A 23417-nucleotide genomic window follows, 5' to 3' on the forward strand; every position below is an offset into this window, starting at 1 on the left:
AAGAATAGCCAGCATTTTAAGTTACCAAGCTGGATTCCTTAAAAGAGATGCCCATATTTGTCTTGATGAAGGTATCTCTGAAATCTTAAGGCTTGTAGCAAAGAAGCAAGAAGGAAAAAGAGGCTCTGGTGGATGAGTGTAAGAGTTAGTTGAATATTTGGAAGGATACAGTGGGGGCTTGGGGTTCAGCCAAAAGAATAACTCTTTCAATTCAATTCAGCAGCTTTGAGGGCTATGATGTCTAGTCCTTTAAAAATGTCTCTGTTGTAGGGGCACGTGGGTGGCTGCGTTTTGGTTAAGCGTCCAACTTCGGCTCAGGTCATGATCTCACAGTTCATGAGTTCAAGCCTGGCGTCTGGCTCTGTGCTGACAGCTCAGAGCCTGGAGCTACTTCGGATTATGTGTCTCCCTCTCTCTCTGCACCTCCCCCAACTCACACTCTGTCTCTCTCTCTCAAAAATAAATAAACATTAAAAAATTTAAAATGTCTCTGTTGTAGAAAATGGCAGCTGGGCCACACACTTTCCATCGACCCACCAGCATTGAAATACCACTGAGCTCTGAGTCTTGCTCCTTCCTTATAGTGTCACCACATTTCAAGTTAGCTCTTAAATAACTGGAGGCCAGCAGAGGGTTGGAGCACAAAGCCAGCTATCCTATGATTAGTTGGCAGGAATACGTATCTTACTGTTCTATCATGATCATGTTGGGTACCTAAAAAAGTCCAAAAATCCAGTGTCTGGATCTGGTTTCCTTAAGAAAGGATGCTTCCAGTTTTGTTGAAAGGGATAGATTTTTGGAATGAAATGTCAACTATGGTATACCAAAAATAATGATGATGAAAATAACAATACCAACAGTAACAACTACAATTAAGTGATCATTTACTGTTTGATAGATGCTGAGCTGGCACTGGAAAGATCATCTGATAGAATTCTCACAATAGCTTTGTAACATAGGTGCTAATGTTGTTATTATTCTTCCCATTTTCTAAAAAAAGAAAGAGCATCGAGGCACTGTAAGACTAAATTATGTACCTAAGGGACTCACAGCTAACAGGTGGCAAAGAGTGATTCAGAACTTGACCATATGTCTCAAAAGCCCATGAGCACCAGCTTCCCAGAGTTAAAAACTACATTGTCACCTCTCAACATTATCTTTTCTTATTTGACCTTTCCCATAGGTTGGCTAACCACCAATAACTGTGCTTTCGGAAAAAGTTTTCTAGTGGTATGCTGACCTCCCCCCATGTCACTTTCCATCTGTTTCTTTGCAAAGATGATTGACGACTAAGTCTAGAGTTGAAAAATGCTGACAGCATCTGCAGCCCCAGGAGCTCACAGAGAGTAACTAACTGGAAAGTCATTAACTGATGCAGTAACTATTTCCTGTCCCTGAGAGAACCTCAGGACCTGGGAGCATGACTCATGGGCCTTACTCAGAGAGACCAGCACAGTGATATATAATGTGGTCCAATATACCTGTCAGACAACAGGGCTATTGGAGGCACAGACAAGGATGCTTACTTCACGTGATACTCCACAATCACGCTCTTTTATTAGAGTGAAAGCAGCAAAGGGTTAATTAAAAGCAATATCTCTTGTCTCTATTAGAAGACCTTTTCTCCCTTGCCAATATAGGACTGTTCATACTCTCAGTTCATTTCTTCTGTCCTAAAGATTTTTATTGCCTGCTAAACTAAGTTTTCTCTAAACTGCTGGAGAAGAAAAACACCCCAAACTGCTTATTCCATCAAAACCAGCTCTTGTATTATATTGACCAAAATGAAATTCAGTAATCCAGGGCACAAAAGTTGATAATATGAGAGAAGGGTGCTTGATGAGATTTTTAAAAATCCTCTGGAGTCACAGTTGGTCATTACTTAACCTGTCAATCTTATGTAGTTGGTAGGGTGCCTTCTACTTCCCTTCTGGATAATTGCATTGAGTTCTATTGTCTCCGTTACTAGCATATGAGCACTTAAAGGAAGGAGAATGTGACCAACTTGCTTCATACAGCAAGTATTAGAGTACTGCCAAGTATAAAAAGATGCCTAAGTGTTGGTCATGATGATGTGCGGTAAATTTTGTCCCTGCATCATGGCACAGCTGACTGGCCCCAGCCCAGAGTTACACGGCTTACTGACAGCCCTATTCCTGACAAGTACTGGAAGTTTGGGTAGTGGTACCTGATTCTATCAGCACTCCCAAGGACACAAGTCTGCTAAGGCTGTCTCCTCATGGGGTAACGCAGAGCACAATCCGGTGGCCTGGACTGACATCCTGGTTCCGCCGCTTTCTTATCATGTGACCCTATGCAATAATTCAATTTTCTTGCATCTCACTTTTCCAACCAATAAAACGAAAAAAGGCATTCTTTTTTCCTTCCCACCTCACTAGGCTGTTATATACCTCAAATAAGAAAAACTAGGAAAAAGCTTCAAAGAATTGATAGTTACTATAAAAATACATTGAAGGAGCTAAGAATTTTGAGCTGTGTGTATGTGTATGAGAGAGAGAGAGAGACAGAGACAGAGTTTGAGGTAGAGATGGGGGTAGAAGGTGTGATTGTTATGGGAACACAAGTAGAGATAGGCTGATTTGGAGGACTTAGACTTACTATTTTATTAGAATTTTCATGCTTTCTCCTCACTTTAGAGATTGGTAATTGGTCAAGAATCATGGTTAAATTCTTAGCATCTACTTTTAATACCTCCTGGGAAAACCATCAATAAGTTATCATTAGTCTCCTACACACTTCCTAAAAAAAAGGAATCCATTCAGCTCCAAATGTTTATCTAAGGCATGGGAAACTTGGTTTAATTCCCTAGATATCTGTAGTATCATCAATTTTATCCAAATATTTAATCTAAATTCTATGTGCTGTCATTTCAGGACATTATGTCTGGTTTTCTCCTCATCAGTTAATCTATATAATAGTACTCTCTGGCTCATTCCGTGCTTTTATATTTCTGTGGACAGTTACCACCCCAAATGCCTTCATTCTATTTCTGAGCCAGTTCTCTTTTTCTTGTCTCAAAGGCCATCATTTAGAAATATTTATCACTTTTAGTTGGTCTCCCATGAAATCTGAAACATTTTTTATCTACTTATTTAAATTCAGGATCACGGCCTTTGCTAGTCCTTGCTCTATGAATCAAGGAAAAGGGCCCCTGTCCAAACTGCCTTGCCATTTTCTTATCACTGCCTGTGCGCACTTGGCTCGCCTAAAACAACACAAGGTGAGCAGGGAGGGAAAGCACCTTCCTGGGATGAAGTGGCTCTTACCACAAAGACTTCGCAGCAGATGCAAAGGCCACTATTCTTGGTAAAGGCATGAGTAATGTCCAAGAGAGCAGGTCTTGTCATCGGTCCCCCTGTTAAGACAATGCACTGGGGCCTGGAAATGGAGAAAAGAAGATGTGAAACTGGCCGTTTCAAGAAGCCTATGAACCAGAACAACCCTGATGGAAATGGCAGGAACAGAGTGTTTGGCAAATGGGACAACTTCTCCCCTAAATAGTTCTTGGGTTTCTCATCAGAATTCTTGAATCATCCTACCTGTTCATCTTGCCATCTTTGTATTCTTAGTTCATTAGTCATGGCAAAATGTGAAATACAAAAAAGGTGGTCTTGGGTTTACCCCTGTTTTCTTCCCTCCAGATACTACCCTATCCTAAATCCCCAATGTGACCTCTTACTCTCCAGCTGGCCTTTTCATGCTGCTTTCCTTCATCTTCCTTGCAAAGCTCATTTTTTTTCAGGTTCCATTCAAAATAAGATATAACTAATGAAGAGTTTAAAATGTTACTTTTCCTAAGAGAATTCAGTAAGCCACAAAGCCTTAAGCTGAACGAAGACAGCACCAATGATTAAGGTTTTGGGGGATTTGGGAACATCTCTCTAAAATCACACTCTTGGATCACCTCTCTATTTCTGTGCATGGAAGGTGACACCTGGCATTATGATGGTTTATAGTTGAGAGTGGGCATCGCTCAGGGTGGAAGAGAAGAAACACTCATTCATAGAGGTGTTGTCATGAAAATGAGGCAGTTTTGTAGGACTGCCTATTCTGAGAATATACCCATAAAGTGTGTCACTACTCTAGTGCATTTGTTTCCCATAAAGGAAAACCACTTCTAATGTAGAGCAATGCCAAGATGCCTGAGAGGTTAACTTTACCTGAAATTTTTCACATGGTCTTCCACGGTCGTTAATTCCAGGGCATTGTCTAATGCGCTCACATAAGAAAGAGCCTGTGTGGAGGAGCCCCAGTTCACATCTGTGGACAATGGAAGAATTTGGCATTAAAAGCATTGACCTTCCCTCTGTGTAAGCTGTTGCCTTCTATGATTTTCCTTGGCTATCTCATCAGTGAGGAGTGCCCAAATTAGAGAAAACACAATGTGGCATTTCCTAGAGATAGCATTGTGTCCTTTTATGAACACTTTATGAATTCTTAGAAGTGAGATCTCTCTTTCCAGCTAAGGGTCAGACTTTAAAGATTCGGCTCCAGAAATTTTGCTTGGTGAGAGAGGGTGTGTGACAACCACGTTGCAAGTGGATAGACTTGGAAAAGGTTAGTCCCTAAGTAAATTCAAAAGGTCTTCATAAATTCTTGAATTGAAAAGAAAAGAGGCATTTCTGTAAACACAGATAGTGTGTAGCAATCTTTATATTTTGAATAGTAAAACTGAATAGCTCAGGGATTCTTCCTCTTGGGTATCTACAAAGAGAGTTTGGCAAGCATTTTAGTTTGATGTTTTAGGGCCTGATCTTCGTAATAAGGGAGGGAAGTGCTACCATCTCCTACCATTTTTTTTAATAAATTAAATATTAGATGGAGCCTCTAAACTTTATACGAGGCAGTCCTGATGGGAATGTACAGACTAACTCCAGATGGTAGATAGAGTCATCTCCCTAGTCTTGCTTGGAAGAGGCAGGGAGATGGTGGGGAATAATTATCTGGAGGAAAAAAAAAAGACTAATGTTGAGTTAGTATTGATTGCACCAGGTATTTAGCATACCTTAGGTTATTTTGTTCTTATAAAACTCCTACTAGTCAAATGGATATTTATAAGTAAAAAGTGAACCTTGAACCATTCCTCCTACCATGTGTAAAAATTAACTCCAACTGGATAATGGGAATAGATTTAAGATCTGAAACATTAAAACTTTTAGAAGAAACTTGTGACCTTAGATTAGGGAAAGATATCTTAGATTAGAAGCAAAAAGCCAAATCATAAAAAAAAAATGATAAATTAGACTTTCTAGAAATTAAGAGGGGCGCCTGGGTGATTTAGTCGATTAAGCATCCAACTGTCATGATCTCACAGTTCATGAGTTCAAGCCCTGTGTGGGGGTCTGGGCTGACAGCTCAGAACTTGGAGTCTGCTTTGGATTCTGTGTGTGCCTCTCTCTCTGCTCCTCTCCTGCTACTTATCATTCTCTCTCTCTCTAAAAAATAAACATTAAAAAAAATGAAAACAACAACAAAAAAGTAAGGTGACTTGGTTAAAAGCAGGGAATAGACTAGTCTGGAATCAGGCCTTGTGCTGACAGCGCAGAACGTGCTTCAGGTTCTGTCTTCCACTCTCTCCTTTTGCCCCTCCCCAGCTTGTGTTCTCTCTCTAAAATAAATAAATGTTTTTAAAAAAACAAATTAAGAATGTCTGTTCTTCAAAACAAACTGTAAGGAAAATGAAAAGGCAAGTCATAGCCTTGCAGAAAATATTTGCAAAACACGTACCACTAAAGGATTTACATCTAGAGTATATAAAGAACTCTCAGAACTGAATAATAAGAAAACAAATAGGCACAAGAAAATAAATAGGCAGAAGATTTAAACAGGCATTTGACTGAAGAAGATAGATGGATGGCAAATAAGATATTCAATATCATTAGTCATTAGGAAAATGCAAGCAAGTCATAATGATAGGACTCCACATCTATTAGAAAGTTTTATTTATTTTTTTAATCAACTGACAACGCTAAGTGCTGACAAGGATGTGGAGCATGAGGACTTTCATCCCTTGCTGGTAGGAATAGAAGATGATACGCTTTCTGTGCAAAACAGTTTGGCAGTTTCTTATTTAAAAAAAATGTATATACACACACTGGATGGTCAGAAAACCCACTCTTAGATACCCCACTCCTAGAGAAATGAAAACAGAGGTCCACATAAAGTCCTGTGTGTGCATGTTTATAACAGCTTTACATATAATCATCCCAAGCTTGAAACAACCCAAATGTCCATCAGCTGGTGGATGCAGTTCTTAAATTTTTCAGATATATTCATACAACGAACTACTACTCAACATACATGAACAATCCACTTACACATGCAATAACATGGATGAATCTAAAAACATCCTGTCAAGTGAAAGGAAGCATACACAAGGCTACAAAATGCATCATTCTATGTAATACTCTGAAAAGGCAAAGCTATAGCAACCAAAATCAGAACAGTGGTTACTAGGGGCTGAGTCAGGGGGGGAAGAGATCGAATACACAAGTGTGAAGGAACTTTGGCTGATGATGGAAATGTCCTCTGTCTTGATTGTGGTGGTGGTTACAAGACTGTGTAAATCTGTCAAAACCTATAGACTGTACATCTAAAGGGGATGTATCTTACCATATGTAAATTATGCCTGATGCGTAAAGTAGTAAAGAAAAGAGCAAACAAATCCCTCTAAGCTAGTTACTGCCTCTCTACTTTCCTTGTGCAGTACAGGTAGGGGACATAGGAAGGTGGCTGGGGGCCATCTGGCTCCCGAGACTAGGCCTCTCTTTACCACACTCTGCTCTCTAGCTTCTCCCAGCTTCAGCCTATCCTTCTCGTTGATTCAAAAGTTAACACCCAAAGTTCAGCTCTAATTGAATGATCTATGGCAGCTTCTTGTTGCTCACTGAATCCCTAGCATGACATTATGTTTCGTATTTATCTGGCCCAAGCTACTCCTCTGCCCTTCTCCTTAGCACCCAAGAACTCCATCTGTGTTACAGGCCTTGAGCCATGTCCCTGCATGCCTCCTAACTTCACTCATGCTTTTCCTTCTGCCCAGAATAATCTTCCCTGACTCTGTCTGATTTGTTCATTTAACAAATATTTATTAAGTGCCTACTGAGTGTTAGTCCTGGGAATGCAAGCCACGAACCAGAAGAGTCTTCCTGGACAACCCTAATCAGAACTAATCGTTCCCTCTCCTTTTCTTAGTAGTTCACTCATGTCATCGCATGGTACTTCCTATATAGTATTATGGTTACTTGCTTGCATGAGGGTCAGTGAACTCCTTGAGGATAGGGACTATATCTTATTTAGCAGGATTCTTAGAAGGTGATATAATGGGGTTTGGTATCATACACTCTACTCAAAATGTCAGCTCTAGCTCATCCTGTCACCTTGACAAACGGTCAACTGTTTGAACTTCAGTTTCTTCATCTGTGAAATGGGTCTAATGATACCTGATATACAGCATCATTGTGAGGATTCAAGAAGTGCTTGGTATATATGGTATATATGGTTAACTATTATGTTATATTTTTAATATCCACTGTTCACATAGCACACCTAAGCACATAGGAGGTGCTCAATAAACATTTGTTGAATGAATGGTTAGTTAGGGAGTGCTTTTGAAACCCCCTCCTGTACAGTCCTTATCTTACCTGGTTTCTTATAAGTCACGTATATATAGAGGAAGAACTCAATGACATAGGTGATGACAGCTGCCCACCAGTTGATAACAAACATGACTGCACAGCACAAAACAGCTCCAAAAAGAGATACCCACATGTTGTAAATTCCATATGCAGGTCTCCATCCTGAAATAAAAAATCTCAGTGCATAAGAAAAACTTTCACACTATTACTTTATACCACTACATATGATTAGAATGCAGCTTGGGGGTGCAGGTTGAACATCCGCCTTTGGCTCAGGTGTTGATCTCACGGTTCATGGGTTCGAGCCCCACGTCAGGCTCTGCCCTGACAGCGCACAGCCTGTTTCAGATTCTGTCTCCCTCTCTCTCTGCCCCTCCCCCCACTTGAGTTCTCTGTCTTTCTCTCAAAAATAAACTTAAAAAATTTTTTAGCTGCAGGCAACAGTTTTTCCTAGCATGAAAATCAGAACTTTTAGGTCAAGTTCCCAATTCTGTTATTAGTTTTCTGTGACCTTGGGTTCCTGGCCTATGAAGGTATAGTAAATAAGAATGCTATAAATATAAAAAATGTGTTACTCATGGCCTCTTTGTATTTCCAGCATGCCCCAATTGTCTTCCCAAACTATGAAATCTTAAGCCTCTGATATCTATGCCATCAGGAGTTAAAAGGAGGCAGGAGAGATGAAAAGAGTAGGGTCTAGTGGGGAGGAGGGAGAGACACTCCTTGGTGGCCCAAGAAAGAGGAGGTTAAGACAACGGACTTATTGTTCCTATGGAGAAGGTAGAGCTTCATCAAAAGTCAAGCCAGTAACTTCCTGATAGCTCTGTCTTTACCTTCTTTATGTTAAGAGGATAGTGATTGCCCTTTCAGAAATAATAATCTATGAGAAAAAGGGAGAAGTTTTTCTGTAATAGCTTTTTAAACCTGATGCATTAATGTTTTACATTTTACAGTGAAAATATTTCTCATGGTTCATATATGCATGGGAGTTTCCCATGTTCCTTGCAGTGAAGAAGCTGGAAGACAGTATGGTCAGCTAGGGAAGTTCTGATTTGAAGGGCATTTGGTCTATGGGTGAAATACATATTAAATTTGGAGTTGCCAAAACACAACAGAGCCTTCAAAGTCTTCAGGAGCAATTTCTGAAATGGCCACCAGATGGAAATAGCACATTGAGAACATCCCTGGAAATGCCTTTATTTTTCCAAGTCTGGCTGTATGTGAGCGCGCGCGCGTGTGCGTGCGTGTGTGTGTGTGTGTGTGTGTGTGTGTGTGTGTGTGTTTGTGTGTGGCAGAGGCAGTGTGTGTGTCATTTTGTGGGTTTGTGTATCCATGTGTCTCTGTGGTTTTTTTCCCTCTCTCTTTTTCTTTCTTCCTCTTTCACTCCTTCCTTTTCCACTCTTTCCCCTTCCCATCTCTATGATTTCACCTTGCTTTTCAAAGATGAACATAACATGGCATGGAGGCACACATTTCTATACTTGTTGTATTCACTGACTAGAACTTTCTGTTCTCTGTTTAAAAGAAGACAACACAACAGAAACAAAAGTTCCTCAGTTGTCCTCTGAAGCCCAGTGGCCTTGAGTGGACGAAGGCTCCCCTTCTGTCCATATTTTGTCTTATTGGCAGCAGGTTTTGCAAAGGAAGCTTGTGATCACAGCAGGCCCTAATAGAGTGGAAATGTGTTTATATCCCTGATAAAGGCTCTCATGGTGAAGAACTTTCTGAAGGTCAATTGTGACGAGTATCTATTCTGGTGGAAAGGTAGAAGGAATTCTAATAGCGAATGAAAGCAAGGAAGAGGTGAGAGGTGACTAGACAGGGAAGGTTCTTTGGCGTGAAATTTTGCACCACTTTCAACCAGTCTGAGGAGGGCAGGGATGCCACTGGTTTCAATACGAATCTGCATCGACTGTACTCAGCAGGTAATTATGGGAACTACTCATCCTTCTCTTCTGCACCATGGGCAGGAAACAAATTGATAGTAAGGAAGTTTCAAATATATACATTTATTCCACTTCTGTGGTCACTTTCACCCTGGAAATAAATAGTGGTGTTTTTCTACTGCTGAAATAAATGTGGTTTCTCTTGCAATGAATAATTTATTGCCGCAGGAGAAAATTGACTTTACGGTTGGTCAAAAAGGCCATTGCTCAAATGATTCTTTTTCTATTTCAGAAGTCACCCCCCAACTCACCAAAATAAAGTGGATTACGCTGCCCACTAGGATATAAGGAAATACATAAACACAGATTGAGCACTTTTCACTGACTTATTTCATCTTATTGAGACAAACTAACTGCCTTCTTAGGCTTATTTTAGTTACGAAAAGTCAACTTACCCGGAGATTTGGCATAAGAGGCATGGAAGCAGGAGAAATTAATAAGTGCATATGAGGCCAGGAAAAAGTTGGAGATGATGGGGGCGATGGTGTTCAGTTCCGCTGTGAATGAAGCAGAAGTGAGCATGTACATATGAGTGATGAGACCAGGGGCTGAACAGCTGTCACAGCCTGGAAGCTTGACTTTATTTGGAAATTGAAAACATAGCTAGCATTTGTCAAAGTTTAAGAAGTTAGCGATTTTTCTTTGGGGTTGCATTCATTTAAAAATATTTTTTCAGCCGGGGTTTCCACAAAGTAAGATACAAGAAAACCTACCAATGAGAAAATAGACAATAGGCAAGACCTGTAATTCAAGTGGGCGTGGGTAGAGGGTTTGGGGACTGGGCAGATGATAAACTCCCCTGTAGGTAGTCCAGAGGTACCATATCTTCTATTCTTTGTCTGCTGTGGATACAAGGAGAAATTATTTTTCTCCTGTGTCACTAAGCTCTGCAGTGTGACAGATTAAATACCAGAGCACCAGCAATACCCAATTGGAAATCTCTATACCCAACTTACTCTTCTTGACTCTCAACTCTTGCTAGTCATTTGCTGCCCCCCCCACTTTTAAACATTTCTAGAGAGTTCTACCTCTCAAGGTGTGCCAGAAAATTTTTACCCCAGTACCTAAATATCCAGTATGATTTAATCCTAGCTGAATTGTTTACTGTATGATACAGGAAATAATTCAGAGACATTATCATTAATCTGTCAACCACAGTGATGCAAATACAGGTAGCATCTGGGTGTGATTCTAGACCATAGATGCCAGCAAGGAATCGGCAAAAATGGCTGCCATGAAGTTTGTGCCATGAAGCTAGTCTACACTGTTCTCAGTGATTTTTAAGGATATTATTTAATTTATACAATTTTCTAACACTTGGGCTATTCGATCAAATAAATGCATTATAGGGCAATGATTTGAGGTGTTATGCCTAAGTTATAGAATGGAAGCTTTTCTGTAAATAATCACTTTTTATTTAATCTTTTAAAAATCTAAAAAACACAGACAGTCATATTTTCTACCTCTTCAACCTTGTAGAAATCTTATGAGGATTCAGGAATTACAGTCACTTCCTGAGTTCATGTGATGATGAGGGGCCTTTATTGTTTAGTGCCACTGTGCTGAGGAAGGCTCTGCCCTTCTAGGCACAGTTATCATGGCCTTGCTTTTGGCTTCTTTTCCTCTGATAGGCTCACCAGCAACGGTAGCACCTTAGGGAGGAACGAGGAACGTGCAGGCTAAAGTTGATGAATGTGCCTCTCCAAGATTGTGCAGCTGTTCCTATATCACTTTGGAGAAGAAGCCGAGATTACAGTCTGGGTAAGTGGTTCTCAAACCTTAGTCGTCTACAAATCTCCTGAGGAACTTGTAAACATGCAGATTCCTTATCCCCAGAGACACTGATCCTAATTCTGGGGTTGGGTCTCAAAAACTGGCATATTAACAAACCCCAGGTGATTCGGATTCTGATATAAGTGGTCAATGGACCATATTTTGAAAATGACACTTCAATTCTCCAGCTAGCTGCCAAACCAGGAGAGGTGGAGACAAGAGGCACCTGGGGAAGACTCTGGAATTACACAATATCAGGGAGCTTGGAGGAAGGATTCTCTTGCGTTTGGTTGGATGGATTTCCAACATTCAGATTCAAAGAAGATTCAAAGTCTACCTCAAGTCCTCGAATGCTGTCTACACACAAGGATTCCTTGGATTAGACAGACTCCAATTATCTGAATTGGGATATTAAACATAAAACAGGCAATTTGTCAAGCTAAAAAGAAAACCCTAACAGTAATCAGAAGAATTCCTTGGCTTTCAGGAACCAAGAGAAAACTACGAACCAATAAGAATGAAGGCCATGGCTATAACAAAAGTGAGAATGTATCCTCTCAGGGGTTCATTGTTTTTCCCATATCCCTTTGCAAAGAACTGCAGGGCTTTGTAGATGTTGTCCTTGCACAGTGCCTAATGGAAAAGAAGAGGAGATATTCGTCATTTATATCTATGCACAGTCATTTTCCCTAGGTGATTCAAACAAGAAGATTTGGGGAAAGATGAAGTGGTACATGATATAGGCACAAGTTAACACTGCAGTTTGTCATTCTTTATATTATTTGAATCGATCTTGACTATGTGGCAGACAGCATTTGAGCCAGATGCAAACGTTAGACTGTTTCAGAAAATGATGGAAGATGATTGCTCGTGAGAATGAGTATTTCAGCTTGATCCAAGTTTAGTGGAAACAGACGTAGGGAGAGGAACATGCTCTTGTGCTTGTATCACCTGGAACACTTTGGGTGCACTGACGAGAGAGGCCAGGGCTGAGGACAGCGTTGCAGAAAAGATGCCAGCAGTGATGAGGGGGCCAAACCCTGACACCATGCTCATGACCTTGAGAAAAGACATTCCAGTAAGGAGACTCATCCATCACACAATTAAAAAAGAAAGTCAAAATTTCATGCAAATGCTTCCCTTTCTACTTTCTGTGATTTGGAATCTCCTTTACAAATTAATTGCTTCTAACCAGATTGCCCCCCACCCCTGCTTCATTCTCGAGTTCCTCAATATTTGTTTTTTTTCAAAATGGACATGACCATTTTGTTGTCATTGTTTATAACAATAAGAAATGCTCACCACAATACATCCAGAAGATACTGGAAAGAATAAATAAGGAAATGATTTCAAGGACTTTGACAACATTACCCCTGTCTTTTTGGGCATATGTTTCCTGGACAATGGGAAATCCTATCCAGTAGGAACTGGTATTTAAATAAGTTTTGGGGAGGGCTCAGTTGTTTACTGGTCTTCCGAAAAGCTTTAGACTTTCTTGTTCTTCCTGCACATAGAAGCTTTTGAAACATTTGCTTTCTCTGTGATCATTAAATATAATTTTAGATCTTAGACATGATGAGATTCTATCAATTTAAGGCATATTTTGGAATAATGACTTCAACTGAGTTAATTTCTCTTTGTTGGTTGTTAAAATGTACGAATGAAGCCTTCAAGACAAATTTGCCTCTCCCTCTGCTCACCAATCATTCAGACAAATTGATGTTTCAAGTTCTGCAGCTTTCCCAACTTCCCTTCTTCCTCCCCCCTCATTTACCTCCCCTTTTGCCACTCACAATTTCCTTCTTGGCCTTGTTTTCCAGGCACTCCAGGACCACATTGGGGCCCTTTCCTAAACTGAAGTCCATGCACAACGTGCATTCCAAGTGCTAACTATCTAAGTCTCTCCTTCTCCCCGCCATGGAATCTTTCATAATTGACTGGAAGATGCATAATGTCAGGTGGTAATCTTTCTCTGGTGATGCAATTCATACAAGGGCCCATTCTCTTCCCACCACAGTAAACGTAACCACAGGATTTGCCACTACATAATGCCTATAGGGTTCCCTTCCCTCACTCATGAATGGTTCCTTGCTGAATTCAAATGGATCCACAATCAATCATTTGCAAAGTCAGAAGTTTCATTATACTCCACATGACATTCTACAAATGAAAATAGCAATCAACTTTTTTTTTTTTTTTGGTCATTCAAACCTGGAAATTGTTCATCAGCCCATATTGACATGGTTCATGCCGACATCTTGAGAAGTCGTAGCCCAACCCACAGGCTGCCGAACCATTGCAGTTCATCCCAGAAATGATTGTGTCATTCATGCTTCCAGTGGCATCTCGGACCACACAGGCTCCTGGGGAAACAACCATGGCTTGTCATTTCTTTATAAGTGTTCTGCCCCCTATAAGGTTTTCTTCTGAAATCATAGTTTACTTTGAGTCTGAGCAGGTCCATTGCCATCCTCTCTTGTCATTCTGGCATCAGGTACCTGGAGGTTCCCATTCTCAGAGGCCTGAGAGCGCCCCCTGTCTCTAACAAGCTGCCACTTCCACTGCCTTGGGTGCTTTAAGTCCAAGCTTTCACCTACCTCTTTAAGACACTTGGGGGTTGGAACCCTATTACTTTCTGAAATGCACATGGCAATGCTTTGCACATAATATGTATTCGATTCATATATCTGGTTTGGTACTACTGATCAGGTGTTTTGCAGGTAGAAGGATTTATTTTCTCAATGGTGAGAGAACCAAGGGGTAGCATTATTGAATTCGGTAATTAAGAGAACTGAGCCCTTGTTTTCAACTAATGATAGTCCTTTCATAATTATTTAAACATAGCTATAATTCTACTTTATATAGAATTTTAATGGTTTAAATAATAAAGAAATGGGGGATAAAATATTAAGATTTCCTTGGTACTATTAATGGTCAAATAATATTCTATCAAATATCAGTGTATTCCATTATTTTTATACATTTTGGTATTTCTGTTATTTTCTACTATAAACATTCTATGATGAACACCTTTGTACACAAAATTTCCTTCCATATTTCAACATATTTCTCTAGGGTAGATTCCTAGAAATGGAGTTATGAACTTTTTAAAGATTCTTGATAGATATTTTAATCACTGACTTTCCTTAGGAATTTTATAACTATAATCTCTGCCACTATGTATTTGATAGAATTATTGAAATATATGACTATACATGGGATATATGTAGAAACTTTTCTGAACCACCTGAAGGATACATGTTTTGCAAACTAAATCCCAACCAATGAAACTGTTCACTTTGCCATTCCAACTTCAGCCAGTAGGAGTCATCATCCCTTGCTATTAACTTCAAGAGAGGTCTCAGTGACAGGTACCCTGTCAGGTGGTAATCTTTCTCTGGTGATGCAATTCATACAAGGGCCCATTCTCTCCCCACCACAGTAAACATAACATGACAGGACTGCTTAAACAGTTGAAATCATGGATGTTGGTTACCAAGCAAAACTATCCATTCTAGATTTTACCTTTATGCTTTATTCTTTTATGTTGAGCTGACTTTTCTGAATCATATATTTTGGCTTCTGCATTATACAACTCCCCAAATTTCAGTGAGGCCAAGCCATGAACCATAACTAATGACAGGCTATAGACCTCATGACTGTCCTCCTCTCCAGGGAAAAGCATAGAAACAGATTTTCCGCCCCAGGCAAAAACTGAAAGATTCTCTGAAATCAGGTCTATAACTTTACTCATTCCTTCATTTTTACTTCATGTGAGATAGAAAACCATTTGGGAAATTTAACTTAAGGTGATTTCAATGTCATTTAAAAATGTGTCAATTTTCTAAAGTATTGGAATAAAATCTCTTTACATGTAACTAAACTTGAAAATGCCACAGCAATATAGCTAACATTATCCATTTTCCTCAAATAAGAGACAGTGAGAGGAGCAAGAATCTAAGTTAACTGTTTTGCTTTTTTCTGCACAAACCAAAGTAAGATAAATGCAGTTCCCCAATTTCCTTTAAGTAGAGGACTACTGGGATGTGCCCTTCAGCAAAATGGTCATCCGGGATTCTGCAGTGGGGAACTATATTCTGTGCAGTGCACAGAAAAGAGTTTTCTTCTCTGAATGTTCCACATTGCTTCCTCTCCTACTATGGTATAAGCATGAAGTGACCCCCAACCAGGAGGAGGTGTGGCTGCAGGCACCAGGTGGAATGAAAGTCAGCTTAGGAACAGCAGGTGCATTCACATATTTTCTGTTCACTGAGCAATGGTGGGGGCTGGCCACCCACACTGCTGGCAGCTGGGTCTTGTTCTGATTTCCTGCCAACTAGTGACAGTGACATTTCCATATTAGGGACAGTTAGTGCAAGGAGGAGATACAGTCATCAATTCTAGATCTTTCATATTTTCCTAAGCCTTTTTGTTTTTGTCTTGTTTTGCTTTTGGCTTCTCTCTGGCTGTTTCTCACCTCCCTCCCAAGACAAGGGAGGTGGGTGCTGGGTGGGTGCAAAACATCTTTGGCAGGGGGGATTATCACCTAGAGTAGCTAAATTGGATTCTCCTTGTGTTCAGGCAGAATGACAATCTTATTAACTCTATCCTAGCCCTGACCCCGAGACACCTATATTATAGCTTAATTGCATTCAAACCCCTAGAGCATCCAGAGGGGAATAAAAATGTTGTCTTTAAAAAAAACTTTCTACTTATGATCCATTGAAAGCCCACTGGACATGAAAGGACTAGACTCCTTGTAATTCTGGAATTCTTACACCAAAGACATACAACTTACCTACACAAATAGCAACTCCTATGTAGGCAACAGTGGTGATGAAAATGGCCAGCATGGTTCCTCTGGGGATGGCATCTTGGGGATCCTTTGAAAAAATAATGTGGTGGGATGAAGAGACAATGTAATAAGATGACAAAGCAGGAAAGAATATCCAATGGAATAAAGGCAGTCTCTTCAGCAAGTGATGCTGGGAAAACTGGACAGCGACATGCAGAAAAATGAACCTGGACCACTTTCTTACACCACACACAAAAATAAACTCAAAATGGATGAAAGACCTAAACATAAGACAGGAAACCATCAAAATCCTCGAGGAGAAAGCAGGCAAAAACCTCTTTGACCTGGTCGCGGCAACTTCATACTCAACGCTTCTCCAGAAGCAAGGGAAACAAAAGCAAAAATGAACTATTGATAGTTCACTATTTTGACCTCATCAAAATAAAAAGCTTCTGTGCAATGAAGGATACAATCAGCAAAACTAAAAGGCAACAGGTGGAATGGGAGGAGATATTTGCAAATGATGAATCAGATAAAGATAGATTAGTATCCAAAATCTGTAGAGAATTTATTAAACTCAACACCCAAAAAACAAATAATCCAGTGAAGAAATGGGCAAAAGACATGAACAGACACTTCTCCAAAGACATCAGATGGCCAAATGACACATGAAAAAATGCTAAACATCACTCATCATCAGGGAAATACAAATCAAAACCACAATGAGATACCACCTCACACCTGTCAGAATGGCTAACATTAACAACTCAGGCAACAACAGATGTTGGCAGAAAGAGGATCTCTTTTGCACTGCTGGTGGAAATGCAAACTGGTACAGCCACTCTGGCAAACAGTATGGAGGTTCCTCAAAAAATAAAAAATAGACTTACCCTATGACCCAGCAGTAGCACTGCTAGGAATTTACCTAAGGGATGTAGGAGTACTGATGCACAGGGGCACTTGTACCCCAATGTTTATAGCAGCACTCTCAACAATAGCCAAATTATGGAAAGAGCCTAAATGTCCATCAACCTATGAATGGATAAAGAAATTGTGGTTTATATACACAATGGAGTACTACGTGGCAATGAGAAAGAATGAAATATGGCCCTTCATAGCAACGTGGTTGGAACTGGAGAGTGTTATGCTAAGTGAAATAAGTCATACAGAGAAAGATAGATACCATATGTTTTCACTCTTATGTGGATCCTGAGAAACTTAACAGAAACTCATGGGGGAGGGGAAGGAAAAAAAAATAGAGTGGGAGAGAGCCAAAGCATAAGAGACTCTTAAAATCTGAGAACAAACTGAAGGTTGATGGGGGGTGGGAGGGCGGGGAGGGTGGGTGAGGGGTATTGAGGAGGGCACCTTTTGGGATGAGCACTGGGTGTTGTATGGAAACCAATTTGACAATAAATTTCATATATTGAAAAAAAAAATAGAACTACCCTATGACCCAGCAAATAGGTATTTATCCAAGGGATACAGGTATGCTGTTTCGAAGGGGCATATGCAATCCAATGTTTATAGCAGCACTGTCAACAATAGCCAAAGTGTGGAAAGAGCCCAAATGTCCATCAATGGATGAATGGATAAAGAAGATGTGGTATATATATATATATGTGTATATATATACATACACACACAATAGAGTATTACTCAGCAATCAAAAAGAATGAAATCTTGCCATTTGCAACTACGTGGATGGCACTAGAGGGTATTATGCTAAGTGAAATTAGTCAGAGAAAGACAACTATCACATGACTTCACTCGTATGAGGACTTTAAGATGCAAAAACAGGGGCGCCTGGGTGGCACAGTCGGTTAAGCGTCCGACTTCAGCCAGGTCACAATCTTGCGGTCCATGAGTTCGAGCCCCGCATCAGGCTCTGGGCTGATGGCTCAGAGCCTGGAGCCTGTTTCCGATTCTGTGTCTCCCTCTCTCTCTGCCCCTCCCCCGTTCATGCTCTGTCTCTCTCTGTCCCAAAAATAAATAAACGTTGAAAAAAAAGAAAAAAAGATGCAAAAACAGATGAACATAGGGTAAAGGAAGCAAAAATAATATAAAAACAGGGCAGGGACAAAACATAAGAGACTCTGAAATATAGAGAACAAACAAAGGGTTACTGGAGGGGTTTTGGGAGAGGGCATGGGCTAAATGGGTAAGGGGCATTAAGGAATCTACTCCTGAAATCATTGTTGCACTATATGCTAACTACCTTGGATGTATATTTTTAAAAAATAAATAAATAACGTGTGCTTACAGGGGTGCCTGGGTGGCACAATGGTTAAGCATCCAACTCTTGATTTTGGCTCAGGTTATGATTTCCCAGTTCGCAAGTTCAATGCCTGCTTTGGGCTCTGCACCAAAAGTGGGGGATTCTCTCTCTCCCTCTCTCTCTGCCCTTCCCCTGCTTGTGTTCTCTCTTTCTCTCAAAATAAATAAACTTAAAAAAACATATGTGCTTATAGTCTGCAGAATTTTACATTAGTGACCTCTGATACTTTTCTAAATCTGAGAAACTGGAAGCTCAACATCCACAGCTAAATTTCATTAAGCAGACATACTTACTATTTGAATCATTTTGAACAAGTTACTTAATTTTCTGAGCCTCTGCCTAATTTATTTTATGCCATATCTCAGCTCAAGAATTGACCATGACACTGTGGTCCCTAATATGACAAATCTAAATGCTCTTATTCACTCACTCAACAAATATGTATTGAAACCTTACTAGCTCTGAGGATGCAGCAATGAATATAACCAAAGGTAAGGTCCCCACTCTGACAGAGTTAAGCACCTCTTGCTTAGGTCCTACCAACAGCTATTTCCTTTTGCACTATAAGGTCATCCAGCCTCATCAGGGCTTCTCCAGTTAAACTGTGAGGGACGACTGTCCTTTTTCTTCTCTACCTGGAATACCTGTACATTTTCTCACCAACAGTCACTATTTAGCTTTTGCTCTAAGTTCACCCTGAAAAGTTACACCCTTAAGGAAATCATCCCAGACTTAACAATTATTTACTATGTTTATTTCACAATTTATTTAGACAGTACATGTGGTTTTCATTTGTACATATCTCTTGACAGCTCTTGCAAATATTTCTTGTCTTCCAAAGTTGATTATAAATGTATGAGTTAAAACCTGTGTCTTCTTTTTTGTTAATGGTAGAGACTGTTTACTATCCCCTAACATCCATTCTTATCTTCCTCCTTTTAATACTAGAACTCCCTAAAATTCAAAGTACATGGCTGCCCAGCTAGAGACTACATTTCCTAGCCTTCTTTGCAACTAGGTAAGGTCATAGAGACTAAATTCTGGCCAATGGAATGTCTGCAGAAGTAATACATGCAAGGGCCAGGATTTCTTGCCCTCTACTTCCTTAATCCTCTTCTTATGGGCTGGAACATGATCTTGAAAGTGACCAGTCATCTTGGACATTGCCGGTGAGGGCAAACCAACCCCAAAGGAATGTTAAAACAAGAGAGGTCATCTGGGATTCTGAGCTACCTTTTGGAGAAGATTTTTGTTATTCTACTGCATGACCTATGAGCTAAGATTTTTATCCAGTAGAAAAATAAACTTCTTTCTTGTTTAGGTCACTGCTATCAGTATTTTATAAAACATGCGAACCAATAATCTAACATAATGCTCTTTATGGTACTTGACATAAAATACTATGAATGGAGTGCTAAATAAATACTGATTGAATGAATATATGCATATATATTCATGTGTATATTCATATGTATATGTATATGTATATTCATATATGTATATATATTCAGATATATATATCTGAATTCAATAAATAAATATTCACTAATAAAGTGATTTGGTGGGGGTGGGGGTGGGTTTTCTCCCCCCAAATGTTATGTGTTCTTGTTCATTATGTGTTTAAAAGAGAAAGGCAGGTTCTGATTTTTTTTCACTGAGCTATATTCATTTTCTTGGAAATGTTATATACTATCAATATACTCTATCCTTCTAATGTCACTGAATAAGAGTTTTGGAAGGAATATCTGAAATAGGATGGTCTGGCATTAAATGTTGGCATTAAAAGAGAGAAGTTTTAAGTAACTGGGACCCATACAGAAATTTTAGTTTTAAAATTTGTAGAGAACTATGGTCACTGTTGACCTCTATAGCTCATGCTGCTCACCTATGTCACCACCACTTCCCAGGACCACAAAAGCAGAGGAAACAACATACCTCCAAATCTCCTGAGATATTGGCACCAGCAAGAATCCCAGTAGCTGCGGGGAAAAAAATGGCAAAGACAGAGAAGAAGCCTTCACCTTTTGTGAAGCTTGGCCCAAAGTTTTCCGCAAATATTGATGCTGTAACACAAGTAAAGAGAAAATTATCATGTAGACTTTCTTTACAGAGTATGAGATTGGTTTCCTTTAGTTTCTATCAATATCTTGTGTAAATGTTTCCCTATATTTTAAATGGAAGGAACTTGAAGAGATTGGTGTACTCCTGACAAACCTCATACTCATGTTTGCCAAGAGTCAAGGTTGTAGATTTCTAGAACAGCTCTGAAAAACTTTTGTGCCAACAGAGACCCAGGCCTCCTGACTTTTTGAATCTTTCTAGATTGAAAAAGGGGGAAATGGAGACTGTTTCTCATGGCTATACTGGCATATTTGCAAATATACCACACACATGCACTGCCCTATACACACACAGCTACTTTCTTCCATGCATAAATACTCTAATCAACACACAGATTTTCTATGCTTTTTTTTTAATTGTAGGAAAGCCCTGTGGGTGAAACTATCTTATGATTTTGCTACTTATGTTTACCCTCCCCATTCCCTGCTCCCAGATATTAGATCTTAAATTCTTATAGCAAATTCTCATATACAGAAGTTTAATATAGTGAAGAGCCTTGGTCATAAAACAGTACTATTCCATGAGGTCTCAGCAAATTATTTAAATTAGAAGCAAACAATGCAGAAGAAAAACAGAAAAAGGAAGGGAGAAAAATGCAAACAAAAGAATCTGGCCTGATGCAAAAACAAGGAAAGAGAATTTGAGTCATCAGAAACAATACAGCAGGAGCTAGAAGGACTCAGAAAATATATAGCAGGAGCTAGAAGGAGGGAAAGGGATAGAAAGGAAAAAGGACGTTAACATACAAAGCAAACAAGACAAACTTTACAAAGAAAAAGATACAGGTAGAAAGGGGTGATGGGATACCTAAAGGAAACAAATACTAATAATAAATAATGAAGAGAAATATTTTTTTAAATCTCAGCAGTGGATTCTTGAGTAAGCTAGAATGGACAGCTAGGAAGGTGTACATAGGTGGAGTAGAATTTCATGCTCAGTATGATTCCCTCAGGATGATACACCAGCTCCTACAATCTTTTATGCTTGAAAACCTGACAGTGATGCTTAACTAGATATCACTAGATAATCCTAGAGATAAGCAAGGTACAAAGCAGTTTAGAAGGGGGCACCTAGGTGGCTCCGTCACTGGAACATGCGACTCTTGATCTCAGGGTTGTGAGTACAAGCCCCATGTTGGGCATAGAGATTACTTGAAAATAAAATCTTATGAGGCACCTGGGTGGCTCAGTCTGTCGGGCGTCTGACGTTGGCTCAGGCCATGATCTCACAGTCTGTGAGTACAAGCCCTGCGTTGGGCTCTGTGCTGACATCTCAGTGCCCAGAGCCTGCTTTGGATTCTCTCTCTGTCGCTCTCTGCCCCTGCCCCACTTGTGCTCTCTCTCTCTCATTCTCTCTCAAAAATAAACATTAAAAAATTTTTAAACACAATAAAATATATATTTTTTAAGTCTAGCAGGAAAAGGACTATGTTGGACTTTAGTACTCTCAATGGTTGAGCAAATTGCCTGACCTATGTTCTCTTTCCTTGCTTATACAACTCTACTTCTACTATTTGATAGCAACAACAATTTGTCCTACACTTGAAGGTTTTCAAGGAACTTTTGCATCCACTACCTTATTTACTTCTCAAAAATCTCTTCAGGAAGTTATTGTTATCACCCACTCTTGGTCAGGGAAATTTGAGACCCAAACATGTTAGGTGACTGGTCTAGCTGGGAAATAGCAGAGTTGAGACTCACTGAGGATTTCCTGAAACCAACCCCAGGCTCTTCCCTGGATTGCACTGGGATTGCACAGGCTCTTCCCTGGATTGCACTGGGATTCTAATGGCTGAAGTGGGGGACACAGGGATGGTGATGGAGGTGGACAGGGGAGAACCACTGATTGCAAAGCAACTAATTTGTCACACATACCTTGGTAGTTAAAGAAACCTCTGGACTTCTTCTCATTGTTGGATGGAATGACGGTTCCAATAAAGAAGTTTGCAATAGCAATGAGAAGAATGACCAGAAGTATCACTTGAGCCTGGAATGACAAAGAAAAAGGAGGCCAACTTAGATTCATTTAACAACTCTTCACCTAATTGTAAAAGTAATGTCCACTGAAGAAAGATTCTACCTGGTTATTCTGATTAAAACTACTATCCAATAGGCAATAGTGTATCCTTGTAGGATACACTACGTCTGACCTGAGTGTAGCTGTTAACATTTTCAGTGGGCATATCTGCTTGTGCACTTGAAGGTGACATTTCAAAAATATTCCAAGTACTAGGTGGTAACTTGCTGCAGTGTCCTCAGGAACATAAATGGAGTCCGAAGTTTTATCACTGATAGAGTTTATTTCTTTTCTAGACAGACTGCCTATGGATTCTTTCTTACCTTTCCCAGTGCTAAATGCAACAGGAATATGAGAACATGATGATTCATAGAGCTCCTGTGATGCCTCATGCATCTGATGTTGGGCCACCATTGTGTGCTCAGCACAAGCAATTTGCAAGGTTGACCAATCAAATTGTCTTTCTTTATCCCCCCTCTCCTCCTACTGACATTTCAAGAGTCTTTTGGCTTGGCATTCCCATATGCTGCTCCCTCTGCAGGGAACTCTTTGCATAACTATTTCCTTCTTCTCATCCTTGAAGTCTTAGTTACCTCTTCAGAGAGGACTTATTGACCACTGAATCTAAATAATAACAGCTATCATTCACTGAGGGCTTACAACAACAGAGACAGATTTAATTTTACCGGTATTCTTTCAGATAGATAATACCACCAATAACTGTATGAAGTAGGCAACCTTATTATCATCATTTTAAAGATAAAGAAACTGAGGCACAGAGAATTTAGGCAACTTTCTAAAAGTCACACAGATGTAAACCAAATTCAAAT

The 23417-nt window shown here is 39.8% G+C and overlaps 1 protein-coding gene across 5 annotated transcripts in view; it reads right to left on the reverse strand.

Annotated features, from left to right (window-relative positions):
• Window positions 1-23417, reverse strand: part of SLC12A1 (solute carrier family 12 member 1) — an 87828-nt gene that overhangs the window by 39239 nt on the left and 25172 nt on the right. For all 5 annotated transcript variants that reach the window (XM_053224052.1, XM_015063437.3, XM_015063436.3 and 2 more), the window contains 10 exons: window positions 22446-22557; window positions 20386-20513; window positions 16176-16260; window positions 13589-13740; window positions 12329-12436; window positions 11887-12010; window positions 10000-10101; window positions 7665-7820; window positions 4182-4281; window positions 3288-3399 (listed from right to left, as the gene is read on the reverse strand). In XM_053224052.1, the coding sequence (XP_053080027.1) occupies window positions 3288-3399; window positions 4182-4281; window positions 7665-7820; window positions 10000-10101; window positions 11887-12010; window positions 12329-12436; window positions 13589-13740; window positions 16176-16260; window positions 20386-20513; window positions 22446-22557 (1179 nt within the window). The remainder of the gene's footprint in view (window positions 1-3287; window positions 3400-4181; window positions 4282-7664; window positions 7821-9999; window positions 10102-11886; window positions 12011-12328; window positions 12437-13588; window positions 13741-16175; window positions 16261-20385; window positions 20514-22445; window positions 22558-23417) is intronic.

Source organism: Acinonyx jubatus, chromosome B3 (assembly GCF_027475565.1).
Source record: "Acinonyx jubatus isolate Ajub_Pintada_27869175 chromosome B3, VMU_Ajub_asm_v1.0, whole genome shotgun sequence".
NCBI lineage: Eukaryota > Metazoa > Chordata > Mammalia > Carnivora > Felidae > Acinonyx > Acinonyx jubatus.